The sequence below is a fragment of the Pleurodeles waltl genome, chromosome 4_2 (assembly GCF_031143425.1).
Source record: "Pleurodeles waltl isolate 20211129_DDA chromosome 4_2, aPleWal1.hap1.20221129, whole genome shotgun sequence".
In the NCBI taxonomy this organism is placed as follows: Eukaryota; Metazoa; Chordata; class Amphibia; order Caudata; family Salamandridae; genus Pleurodeles; species Pleurodeles waltl.
Genome location: NC_090443.1, coordinates 410,571,558 through 410,585,200, shown reverse-complemented (window position 1 = coordinate 410,585,200; position 13,643 = coordinate 410,571,558). Strand labels below are relative to the sequence as shown.

General features: G+C 49.2%; 1 protein-coding gene across 6 annotated transcripts in view; it reads right to left on the bottom strand.

The window, feature by feature from the left end:
* Positions 1-13,643, bottom strand: part of RC3H1 (ring finger and CCCH-type domains 1) — a 655,450-nt gene that overhangs the window by 218,533 nt on the left and 423,274 nt on the right. For all 6 annotated transcript variants that reach the window (XM_069231606.1, XM_069231604.1, XM_069231602.1 and 3 more), the window contains one exon: positions 11,120-11,272. In XM_069231606.1, coding sequence (XP_069087707.1) covers positions 11,120-11,272 — 153 coding nt within the window. The remainder of the gene's footprint in view (positions 1-11,119; positions 11,273-13,643) is intronic.

Genomic DNA, 13,643 nt, shown 5'->3' with positions numbered 1-13,643 from the left:
AAACTAAGACATTCAGATATTTATGTAAATTTATAAATATATATATATATAAATATATATCTCTCTCTCTCTCTATGGTATTCTTCACTATGTTTTATTCTGTGTTTGGCTCCATTTTCTATATCACTGTATGCTTTGGATTAGGTCATATTTGTGAAGAGTACATTCTGAAGTTAAAACATTGTGGAGGAGATGCAGTAGATTTTGTTGTGTTATGTTTCATTTCCCCTGATAACTGCTCTCCATATTCGTACCTGGGGGGTGGGGGGAGGGGCAGGGGCTTTTGTGCTTTGGATAAGTGCATGGGGTAGAGCCAGAAGTGGAGATAGTGAGGCTTAGCAAGTAGGGCATAGAGCATCATGTGAGGTGCCTTAAAGCCTCCCTGTAGAATGGTAGAGTGAGTGTCTCACATTTATTTCTGGGCTGTTTTCTAGACCAGACTAGGGACACAGAGTTGGAGAGCAGGCGCCAGAGGAATTGTGAGGTGAGTGGAATCAGAATATTGGGGAATTGGTAAAAAAATGTAGGTAGCACAACCATTTTTGTAATCGCAATCTGCCCTGAAAGACAGTGGCAGCCTACTCCACATCAGGATCTGCTCCTCCAGCCATGTCAAGCATAGACGTACCGTACATACTTTGCACGCCAAAGCTTGTTAATGTCGCAACTAATCCAGAAACCAAAGTAATGCACCAGCTCCGAAGCCCACTGCAGAGGGTATTCTGATTCGAACAGCCGCGTACCCTCTGTAGGAAAGTAGGATCGTTCTGACAGTTACCCCCACTTTTTGCCTGGTGTCAGTGTGTTTTGACTGTATTACACTGGGATCCTGCTAACCATGACCCCAGTATTGGTGCTCTCTCCCCTAAAACTGACTTGTTAAGTGATTCTTTCACCCACCAATGGCATACTGGGATCCCCCTGTAAGTCCCTGGCAAATGGCACTTGGGTACCCAGGACAATGGAACCCCGGGGTCTCCCATGGGCTGCAGCATGTATTGTGCCACCCATGGGAGTCCATGCAAACTGTCTGCAGACCTGCTATTGTGGTCTGCGTGAAACGGTGCATGCACCATTCACTTTAGATATAAGGCTTGCCTTATATCGGTCACTGCACTTAGGCCCCCCTTTGGTTGCCCCTTCAGCCCAAGGGCCGGGTGCATGGTTCTGAGTGTGAGGGTACCCATGCTCGAGCAGTGGTAACCCTACAAACCCCAGATTCCATTCTCTGGGCTTTGTAAATGTGGGGTACGGTATGCAGTGGACACTGATCAACATGAGATGTCCAACTACATAATGGCTTCTCCTAACCTAGGCGTATGAAACATATTGGAATCATGCAACTACACCGATTCTAGTGTTAGTTCCAATGTTAGTTGCACAATACCACATACTATTATGGGGGTTCCTTATATATGCCTGTACTGCCTTGCAGGGTTTGCACGTCAGCCTGTGCTGCCGATGACCCTAGACACTGTTCTGCCCTCCTGCTGTAAGCCTAACTCAAGCAGGTAAAGGCAGAATAAAGGGTTTCCTGTAGGGGAGAGGTGTGACCACCTCTACCTTTGAAATGGGTGTCTCTGAGGTGGGTTGGCCTTTCAGCACCACCAGATTGCTTTGAAGGGCACATTTGGTGCTGTCCTTGAACAAACTGGTTTGCACCAGGACAGGAACCCTTGGTGCCCGCTCAGGCACGAAACTGCACAAAGGACAGGGGAGTGACCACTACCCTGCCCAGCTCCTCCCCTATGGAGGTGCACAGAGCTCTAACAGGTGGCCGCTTGATTCTGCCATCTTGGAAACAAGATGGGCAGAGGACCCTTGGAGGATCTGCCTGGTTAGGACTGCTAGGTGACGTCCTTGACCTCCTCCGATAGATGGGTCACCGCAGCATCCAACCCTATTTCTGGGTTACTTAAGGGCTCACCTGAGGGTGAGACCCTAGAGTTGTCGAGCAAGACTCTACAAGGAATCTCTGCAAGACACTTCTACAACCTAGCCTCTGGCACCGCTGTTGGTCTGCGCCTTAGGAAATAAAAGAAGACTGTATCTAGTGGGAGGGCTCCCACTCCAACATTGTTTTTCCAGCTCCTACAAGATTTCTGCAATATCCGTGGCTGTGCATCCTCCAGGGTCACAAGGACTCTGCCTGCATCCACGAAGAAAAAAGGAATCTCCCTTGGGGTGTAGGAGTTACTCCCCCTGCACCTGCAGGCACCTTGATAACAATGACCGGCTGGTAAATCCTGCTCTCTCATAGACATTCAAAAGCTGTGCTACACAGGTGGTGGTTCTGTGGCCATCTCTAGGTGGACCCTTGCAGTAGCCACTGGGATGGAACCCCTGTGCACTGCGACTGTTGCTGTTACCAAGGCTTGTTGACTCTTCCTCCCAAACACCTTTGAGCACCAAGAAGCCCTGGACTCCAGTACTTTGCAACTCCAAGAACAGTAACCTCCCTGCAACTCCTGAGGCATGGGTATAAGGAAATGCCTCCTTGGCATGGTTACTCCCTGACTTTTTGCCTTTGCTGATGCTATGTTTTGAATTGAAAGTGTGCTGAGGCCTGCTAACCAGGCCCCAGCACCAGTGTTCTTTCCCTAACCTGTACTTTTGTATCCACAATTGGCACACCCTGGCATCCAGATAAGTCCCTTGTAAATGGTACCCCAGGTACCAAGGGCCCTGATGCCAAGGAAGGTCTCTGAGGGCTGCAGCAGGTCTTATGCCACCCTGGAGACCCCTCACTCAGCACAGACACACTGCTTGCCAGCTTGTGTGTGCTGGTGAGAACAAAACTAGTAAGTCGACATGGCACTCCCCTCAGGGTGCCATGCCAGCCTCTCACTGCCTATGCAGGTATAGATAAGTCACCCCTCTAGCAGGCCTTACAGCCCTAAGGCAGGGTGCACTATACCATAGGTGAGGGCACCAGTGCATGAGCACTGTGCCCCTACAGTGTCTAAGCAATACCTTAGACATTGTAAGTGCAGGGTAGCCATAAGAGTATATGGTCTGGGAGTCTGTTTTACACGAACTCCACAGCACCATAATGGCTACACTGAAAACTGGAAAGTTTGGTATCAAACGTCTCAGCACAATAAATGCACATTGATGCCAGTGTACATTTTATTGTAAAATACACCCCAGAGGGCACCTTAGAGGTGCCCCCTGAAACCTTAACCGACTATCTGTGTAGGCTGACTGGTTCCAGCAGCCTGCCACAACCAAAACATGTTGCTGGCCCCATGGGGGAGAGTGCCTTTGTCACTCTGAGGCCAGAAACAAAGCCTGCACTGGGTGGGGATGCTAACACCTCCCCAAGGCAGGAGCTGTCACACCTGGCGGTGAGCCTCAAAGGCTCACCCCTTTGTGCCAGCACCGCAGGACACTCCAGCTAGTGGAGTTGCCCGCCCCCTCCGGCCACGGCCCCCACTTTTGGCAGCAAGGCCGGAGAAAATAATGAGAAAAACAAGGAGGAGTCACTGGCCAGTCAGGACAGCCCCTAAGGTGTCCTGAGCTGAAGTGGCTCTAACTTTTAGAAATCCTCCATCTTGCAGATGGAGGATTCCCCAATAGGATTAGGGATGTGGCCCCCTCCCCTTGGGAGGAGGCACAAAGAGGGTGTACCCACCCTCAGGGCTAGTAGCCATTGGCTACTAACCCCCCCAGACCTAAACACGCCCTTAAATTTAGTATTTAAGGTCTTCCCTGAACCTAAAACTTTAGATTCCTGAAACTACAAGAAGAAGAAGACTGCTGAGCTGAAAAACCCCTGCAGAGGAAGAACAGAAGACACCAACTGCTTTGGCCCCAGACTTACCGGCCTGTCTCCTGCCTTCCAAAGAAACCTGCTCCAGTGACGCTTTCCAAGGGACCAGCGACCTCTGAATCCTCTGAGGACTGCCCTGCTTCAAGAAAGACAAGGAACTCCCGAGGACAGCGGCACTGCTCCAAAAGAACTGCAACTTTGTTTCAAAGGAGCAGATTTAAAGACCCCTGCAACTCCCCGCAAGAAGCGTGAGACTTGCAACACTGCACCCGGCGACCCCGACTCGACTGGTGGAGAACCAACACCTCAGGGAGGACCCTCCGGCGACTCCGAGTCCGTGAGTAACCAAAGTTGTCCCCCCTGAGCCCCCACAGCGACGCCTGCAGAGGGAATCCCGAGGCTCCCCCTGACCGCGACTGCCTGAACCTAAAGTCCCGACGGCTGGAAAAGACCCTGCACCCGCAGCCCCCAGCACCTGAAGGAACGGAACTTCTGTGCAGGAGTGACCCCCCAGGAGGCCCTCTCCCTTGCCCAGGTGGTGGCTACCCCGAGGAGCCCCCCCCTTGCCTGCCTGCACCGCTGAAGAGATCCCTTGGTCTCTCATTGAAAACCATTGAAAACCAGATGCGTGTTTGCACACTGCACCCGGCCGCCCCCGCGCTGCTGAGGGTGTACTTTTTGTGCTGACTTGTGTCCCCCCGTGCCCTACAAAACCCCCCTGGTCTGCCCTCCGAAGACGCGGGTACTTACCTGCTGGCAGACCGGAACCGGGGCACCCCCTTCTCTCCATTGAAGCCTATGTTTTGGGCACCTCTTTGACCTCTGCACTTGACCGGCCCTGAGCTGCTGGTGTGGTAACTTTGGGGTTGCTCTGAACCCCCAACGGTGGGCTACCTTGGACCAAAAACTGAAACCTGTAAGTGACTTACTTACCTGTGAAACCTAACAATACTTTACCTCCCCCAGGAACTGTGAAAATTGCACTAAGTGTCCACTTTTAAAACAGCTTATTGTGTTTTATGTAAAAAGTATACATGCTAATGTAATGATTCAAAGTTCTTAAAGTACTTACCTGCAATACCTTTCAAATGAGATATTACATGTAGAATTTGAACCTGTGGTTCTTAAAATAAACTAAGAAAATATATTTTTCTATAACAAAACCTATTGGCTGGATTGGTCTCTGAGTGTGTGTTCCTCATTTATTGCCTGTGTGTATGTACAACAAATGCTTAACACTACTCCTTTGATAAGCCTACTGCTCGACCACACTACCACAAAATAGAGCATTAGTATTATCTCTTTTTGCCACTATCTTACCTCTAAGGGGAACCCTTGGACTCTGTGCATGCTATTCCTTACTTTGAAATAGCACATACAGAGCCAACTTCCTACAATGGGGCTCCTTCTTTGCTGTGCTGCTGAGGCCTCCCTGCGACTCCCTTTGGGTTCTCGTGGGGGCTCCGATTCCTGCTGGCTCTCCTGCTCACTGAGGGACAGCCCTGACTCCCCTCCAAGCGTCAAGTTTGGACTTTGCTAGTCCCCAAAATCATGCAAGCTTCCCTGCAGCTTCATCCTGCTTTTGGCAAGGCTTGGTGGTGGTTTTGCTGACCACTGATCCCTCTGTAATCCATCAACCGATGTGGGATTGCTTGTGGGAGACTCCAAGGTTTTCTTGCATCACCTGGACTCCACAGCTGTGCTTCATCATGCAGGAACTTCTTTCCAAGGGAGGGAATTGCCTACCTGCACCGCCTGGACAACTCAGAGGGGTCTGGACTCTGCCCCCCTTTTTTTCAGGTTCTTCTTGTCCGGAATTCACCCTTGGATTCCACTGGCCTGGTCCACGGGTCGCAATAGCAACTGGGCAACCAGAGCCCCCATTGACTCCAACGAAGGTGTCCAATGCCACTTCACACCTATGCACCCAGGCTCCCTGATGTAGGTACTCCATCTTCCTGTACATCAACGGGTGGGGGTACTATTGAACCTTCCTTGTGCCAAATGGTTTCCTGAATCCTAAAAATTCCAATTGCAAAAGTCCTGTGACACCCTGTTAGATAGCACCACTGCACCTGAACGCCCAGGGGATTTCTACTAGTTACCTTGGGTATTTTCACACTCCCCCAAGCCCCTGGGATCCCACACATTTATCTTGGTTGGACACTTCAGTTGTTATACCACTTTTAGTATAAGATTTGGCCCCCATAGGGTCCCATGTATTCCTATGCTTTACCTGCTTGTTACTAAGTATATTTGTTGTGTGCAGGAATCTCCCAGTGGAGCTATACCAAAGTTAGGTTAGTACTACTGTTATAATAAATACCACTTTATTTTTTAAACACCTGGTGTGGTTCTTTCTTGTGTGAACATCACTGACTGACTATTGTGTTAGTGCAAGTGCTTTACACTCCTCCCCGATAAGCCTGAGATGCTGCTCTCTACAGCTAGCCCTAGAGTGCTTCATTTTTCTAGGCACCAAAAACACTATCACTAAGGGTTGCCTGGACTCAGTAGTGCGCGCCACAACACAGGTGTACACCATAAACTGAGCCAGTCTCCTACCCCCTTGGGTTAGAGGTAACAGGGTGGATTTGGCCCAGTGTATGTGAAAGCCCAAATAGCCTCCAAATCTGCTGACTTCACAAATGACCGGGTTGAGATTGGTTTGAGGTTCCCAGATATGAAACTTAACGGCATCCACATGCATGGATACTAAGATAATACAAGCTGTGAAGCTAAGCCCACGGTGGCCATGGTGTTGCCTTTACTGGGCAGACAGCTGCTCCATTGTGATCGCAAAAAGAACCAAGATTAATAGACACCCCCGTCATGTGCAGCGTGTGACTGGGAACAGGTCCGAGATCATGGCATTTAATTGTAGCCTGGCCATTGGAGAGGTGTATAACAACTGAATCAGGTGCACAAATCGTGGACTGAGGCCCAAGGCACACTAGGACGAGGAACTGAAAAGGTCACTCTAGCGAGTCAAATACCTTTGTGGCATCCAGTAGAGAAGCGACCACAGCATGCTGTGCTCCACAGAGTGCATGAGGACAAACAGTGTGCCCATGTTGTGCGCAGTGGACCGTCCCGGCACGAACACTGACTGGTCTGGGCAAACTATGTCTGGCAGCACAGGAAGGAGGCGTTTACCCAATAGTTTGGTGTAGGAAAATGAATCTCATGCATGGTTACCCCCTATTTGCCTTTTGTTGATGCTAGTTATGAATGAAAATGTGCTGGGACCCTGCTAACCAGGCCCCAGCACCAGTGTTCCTTCCCTAAACTGTACCTTTGTTCGCACAGTTGGCACAGGCCTGGCACCCAGATAGGTCCCTTGTAATTGGTACCCCCGGTACCAAGGGCACTGTGGCCAGGGAATGTCTCTAAGGGCTGCAGCATGTCTTATGCCACCTGGGGACCCCTCACTCAGCACATGCACACTGCCTCACAGCTTGTGTGTGCTGGTGGGGAGAAAAAGACTAAGTCGACATGGCACTCCCCTCAGAGTGCCATGCCAACCTCACACTGCCTGTGGCATAGGTAAGTCACCCCTCTAGCAGGCCTTGCAGCCCTAAGGCAGGGTGCACTATTCCACAGGTGAGGGCATATGTGCATGAGCACTATGTCCCTACAGTGTCTAAGCAACACCTTAGACATTGTAAGTGCAGGGTAGCCATAAGAGTATATGGTCTGGGAGTTTGTCTAACACGAACTCCACAGTTCCATTATGGCTACATTGAAATCTTGGAAGTTTGGTATCAAACTTCTCAGCACAATAAATGCACACTGATGCCAGTGTGCAATTTATTGTAACATACACCCAGAGGGCATCTTAGAGATGCCCGTTGAATACCAATCCGACTTCTAGTGTAGGCTGACCAGTTTCTGCCAGCCTGCCACACACCAGACATGTTGCTGGCCACATGGGGAGAGTGCCTTTGTCACTCTGTGGACCAGGAACAAAGCCTGTACTGGGTGGAGGTGCTTCACACTTCCCCCTGCAGGAACAGTAACACCTGGCAGTGAGCCTCAAAGGCTTTGTAGAGGGCATCTTAGAGATGCACAGAGAGCATCTTAGAGATGTTAGCCCAACTGCTAGTGCAAGGCTGACTGGTCTGTGCCAGTCTGCCACTTACAGACGAGTTTCTGACCATATGAGCTGGTGAGTGACTTTGTGCACTCTGTGGCCAGAAACAAAGCCTGCACTGGATGGAAGTGCTTCTCACCGCCCCCTGCAGGAACTGTAACACCTGGCGGTGAGCCTCAAAGGCTCACCCCTTTTGTTACAGCGCCCCAGGGCATCTCAGCTAGTGTAGATGCCCGCCCCTCCAGCCATGCCCCCACTTTTTTAGCAGCAAGGCTGGAGGAGATAATGAGAAAAACAAGGAGGAGTCACCCACCAGTCAGGACAGCCCCTAAGGTGTCCTGAGCTGAGGTGACCCCTACCTTTAGAAATCCTACATCTGGAGTTTGAAGGATTCCCCCAATAGGATTAGGGATGTGCCGCCCTCCCCACAGGGAGGAGGCACAAAGAGGGTGTGGCCACCCTCAAGGACAGTAGCCATTGGTAACTGCCCTCCCAGACCTAAACACACCCCTAAATTCAGTATTTAGGGGCACCCCAGATCCCCGGAAATCAGATTCCTGCAACCTGAAGAAAGGAGGACTGCTGACCTACAAGCCTGCATAGAAGGAGGAAGACGACAACGGCTTTGGCCCCAGCCCTATCGGCCTGTCTCCAACTTCAAAAACCTGAAACCAGCGACACATCCGACGGGGACCAGCGACCTCTGGAGCCTCAGAGGACTGCCCTGGACTAAAGGACCAAGAAACTCCCGTGAACAGCGGCCCTGTTCAAAACCAGCTACTTCTTTGCAACAAAGAAGCAACCTTCCAAGACTGCACGTTTCCCGCCGGAAGCGTGAGACTACTCACTCTGCACCAGACGCCCCCGGCTCGAGATTTAGAGAACCAACACCTCAGGGAGGACTCCCTGGCGACTGCGAGCCCGTGAGTAACCAGAGACGACCCCCCTGAACCACCAGAGACGCCTGCAGAGAGAATCCAGAGGCTCACCCTGACCGCGACTGCCCACAGACCCCAGGACCAGAAGGAACCGAACCTCAGCGCAGGAGTGACCCCCAGGCGAACCTCTACCTAGCCCAGGTGGTGGCTGTCCTGAGAAGCCCCCCCCTGTACCTGCCTGCACCACTAGAGTGACCCCCGGGTCCCTCCATTGTTTTCCTAACTGAAACCAGACGCCTGCTTTGCACACTGCACCCGGCCGCCCCTTTGCCGTTGAGGGTGTGTTGTGTGCCTACTTGTGTCCCCTCCAGTGCTCTATAAAACCCCCCCTGGTCTGCCCCCCGAGGACGCAAGTGCTTACCCGCTGGCAGACCGGAACCTGAGCACCCCTGAGCGCCTATGTGTTTTGGGCACCTCTTTGACCTCTGCACCTGACCGGCCCTGAGCTGCTGGTGTGGTAACTTTGGGGTTGCCTTGACCCTCCCAACGGTGGGCTGTCTATGCCCCAGGACTGAGACTTGTGTTTTACTTAGCTCCTAATTTAACCTTTACTTACCTCCCCCAGGAACTGTTGATTTTTGCACTGTTTCCACTTTGAAAATAGCTTATTGCCATTTTTACAAAGATTGTATATGATATTGCTTTTATTCAAAGTTCCTAAAGTATCTAAGTGAAGTACCTTGCATTTAAAGTGTTTAATGTAAATCTGGAACCTGTGGTTCTTAAAATAAACTAAGAAAATATATTTTTCAACATAAAAACCTATTAGCCTGGAGTAAGTCTTTGAGTGTGTGTTCCTCATTTATTGCCTGTGTGTGTGCAGCAAATGCTTAACACTACCCTCTGATAAGCCTACTGTTCGACCACACTACCACAAAATAATTTTGTCACTATCTTACCTCTAAGGGGAACCCTTGGACTCTGTGCACACTATTTCTTACTTTGAAATAGTATATACAGAGCCAACTTCCTACAATAAGTATTAAATAATATATTCTACATATAGTAGGAGCCAAGTGAGGATGACAAAATTCAGCCAAATGGTCAATTTTCAGAAGAGTGGTGTGGTTTATAATGTCAAAGGTTGTTGACACAACAAAAAGGATAAAAACAGGAGTCAAATTTATCTAGGGTGCACAAGGAATTATCCACACTTAAAAGTGGCAGTTATCCTCCTAAACCTGACCTGAAGCCTGACTGGAGACTAGCTGATTTTCATCAATTAAATATCAAGCTGCACTTCAAAGAAGATCTCCAGGACTGTAGTCAGTAAGGGACGGTCGGACAAAAGGTATTCAGATCTTGCAGCCCATATTTGTTGTTTTTGTTTTTTAATGGCAATACTTGGTAATTTTTATGAGCAATTTGCTTAGGCCAATGAGATGTTAAACAGTTTGATACAGTACAGAGTTGCAGGAGAAGTAATTTCTCTGAGAAATGTGGTGAAAAATGGTTCAGTTAAGTAGGAATAGAGTTTTGCTTTCTGAATTATTTTGAACAGTTCCATCACTGTGTGTTCTCTGAAGGAAGCCTAAGGAACGTTGGTTATTTGTGGCATGTCACAATATACTTCAGGTTTCAAGGGAAGAATTCTACCTTTCACATCTTCCCTACAACAAAATGATTGGAATTCATCACATGTTTTTTGGATATGTTGGTGGATCCCTTCAAAGGTTTGGGAACACTGGACAGTTTTAATATCTCAAAGAGACTTTTCTGGTTATTTTTTACCTTGAGCTAGCTCACTTCTCACAGAAGTACATTTATCTCTGTAGATATGCTTGTTTTTACATTTGTTTCTTTCAGTTCCATGTTGTGTGAGGTACAATAGAAACTTCTGAATCTAGCATGGTAGTACTAACAATCCTAATTCTTTTTTGTTTTTGTAACACACTGCCTGGGTCTTGCGCTATTCAGTAGTGATGACGTTTGATGGTGGAGAGAGGTATAAGGGAATGGGGTAGTGGTATGGCCATTCTACCTGTATTTGGAGTATTATTCCGACATCCTCAAGTCAGCATGACCTCCACAGCTATAGGGCTCTGTACAGTTTGAAGAGCAAGATATCATGCTCCTTTCTAGAAGCTAAAGACTGCCAGTGGGATGTAGAAGTGACAGTGAGTAAACTGTATATCATTAATCATGAAATTACATGATGTCAGCAGCTACATTGCCAGGGCAGACGTATCAAAAGAGGAGCCAAAATGACAGACATTTTCATAACTACAGATGCATGTTGGCACTATCCCTTTCCTCCACATTGCCACACATTGTTGCATCGGCCAACTTTAAAGCATTCCCCCATATAACATCTACCGTCATCTCAACATTCCCAGCAGCCCCAGCGTCTTTGGGTTTGGCATCTTTGGTTCCAATATAAGAGCCGATGGTCTCACAGGACCAGGGAGAGTACTGGCTGTAATCATTGCCTTTGAATTTCCCAGCAACCTTCAGTTCTTCATCCAAGTACTGAAAGAAAGGAATAGAGAGCACAGATACTCAGTAAGAAAAGAAATGATGGAGCAAACCTAACAGCAGGTCCTTTCAAGAAAACCAACGCACTTAAGCTTTACTTTCATTTTTGTTTTTACTGAGGGCAGGGGTTAGAAAATGTTACTTACCCAGTAATCTGTTTGTGGCATGTAGTGCTGTAGATTCACATGCTTAGCATAATCCAGCCATCTAGTGTAAGGCTCGGATTTGTGCATGTTGATTTTCTTTGAAGAAAGTCTTTCAAGTGACTACTCCTCTTCCTAGTAATGCACATGGTCATGGACTACATTGTGATTATTTTCCCGCAAGGCGGGTGAGGATGAAATGTGAAGCAAAGCATAGTATAGTGAGATGCTCATGCTAAATGAATGTGTGATAACTTACAAAAGTAACTGTAACAAACACAAGTGCTCAGTGCTCAGGGTGGATGGTGGGTGCTTGTGATTCTACAACTATAGGTAGAAAAGTACCATCTTTCTAGCAAAGCTACTCCCACTTTTTGCCTCATGTCCGTATGTTTAGACTGTAGTCCACTGGAATACTGATAATCAGAACACCAGTGACTGTGCTCTCTCCTCTAAATGTGGTTGCTTGGTAATATTCCCACACCAAAATTGACATACTGGTGCACCCACCCAAGTCCCTAGTATATGGCATTTAAAGTACCCAGGGCATTGGTACCCAAGGGTCTCCCATGGGCTGCAGCATGTACTGTGCAACCCATTGGAGCCCATGAAAACTTTGTGCACAGGCCTGCCACGGCAGTGTGTATAAAATGGTGCATGCACCCTTTCAACCACCAATATAAGGCTAACCTTATATCCTGATCACTGTACTAAGAAACTGTAAGACACCCTCCTCTGGTAGACCCTTCAGCTCAAGGGCAGGGTGCGTGTCCCCAAGTGTGAGGGTACCCTTGCATGAGCAGGGTACCCCTACAAATCCAAGACTCCATTCCCTGGGCTTTGTAAGTGTGGGGAAGCAATCATACAGTATGTAGTGGACACTGGTCAATACAAGTGGTTCAACTACATAATGGCTCCTCCAAACCTAGGCACCGATTCCAGTTCTATTTGCATGATCCCCTGTATACTGGCGGTTCCTTAGAGGATCTCCCCCCCCCCCCCCCCCGTTCTGCCTGTACAGCCTTAAGAGGGCCTGGCTGCCAGCCCAGGCTACTGTCGACCTTAGACACTGTTCTGCCCTCCTGCTGGTAAGCATGGCTCAGGAATGCAGAAAAAAGGATTTCCTTCAAGGGAGAGGTGTGACCACTTCCCCCTGTATATTAGATGTCTAAGGGGTGGGGTGGCCTCTGAGCGCCACCAGACTGCTTTGAAGGGCACATTTGGTGTGATCCCTGCATAATCCATTTGCACCAGTTCAGGATCCCCTGGTACCCGCTCTGGCACAGAACTGCACAAAGAACAGGGGACTCAACACCTCTATGTTCAGCTCCTCCCCTAGAGGAGGTGCAGAGCTCTGCCAGGTGGCCGTTTGATTCTGCCATCTTGGAAACAAGGTAGGCAGAAGCCCCTGGGAGCATCTGACTGGTTAGGCTAGGTAGATGACGTCCCTGAACCTCTCTGAAAGGTGGGTCACTTCAGAGAATGACCAACCCCATTTTAGGGTTACTTAATGGTTCCCCTGAGGGTGGGCCCTCATATTCGTCAAGCAAGTCTCTACATGGAACTTTCTGCAAGACATCTTTTGCTCCTGGACTCTAGAACCGCTGTTGGTCTCCTTTGGAAACACGTCTGCTCCTGGTGGGAAGGCTCCCACTGAAACATTGTTTTTTCGCATCCTGCAAGAATTCTGCAACATCCAAGGCTGTGCATCCTCCAGGGTCACAAGGACTCTGTCTGCACCTGGTAGCACAAAGGAATCTCCCTTGGAGTGAAGGAGTCACTCCCCTGTACTGGCAGGAACCTCAAGGCAACGATGACCGGCTGGTGGATCCTGCTGTCCCACGGACAACATGAAGGCTCTGCTCACAGGTGATGGTTCTGTGGTCCTTGTCGGGTCCCTTATGTCTTCTGATCCACCTGGGAGACTGTGGGCCCTTTTAAAGCTACTGGAACAGCACCCCTGTGCACCTGCTGCTCTTGCCAAGAGTCATTGGCTCTTCCTCCAAGAGATCTTCAAGCATAGAGAAGTCCCAGCCACCAGCACTCTGCAATCTGAAAATCAGCCTCCGTTCTGCAACTCCTGCGATGTGGGACTTCTGTTTTGTTGTGCTGCTGAGGCCTCCTTTTGACTTCTTGTGTCCATCGCTTGTGGGTGATCCAACAACTTTTGCTGGCCGCCCTTCCTGTGTGCTGAGGGCCAGCCCCGACTCCCCCCTCAAGGG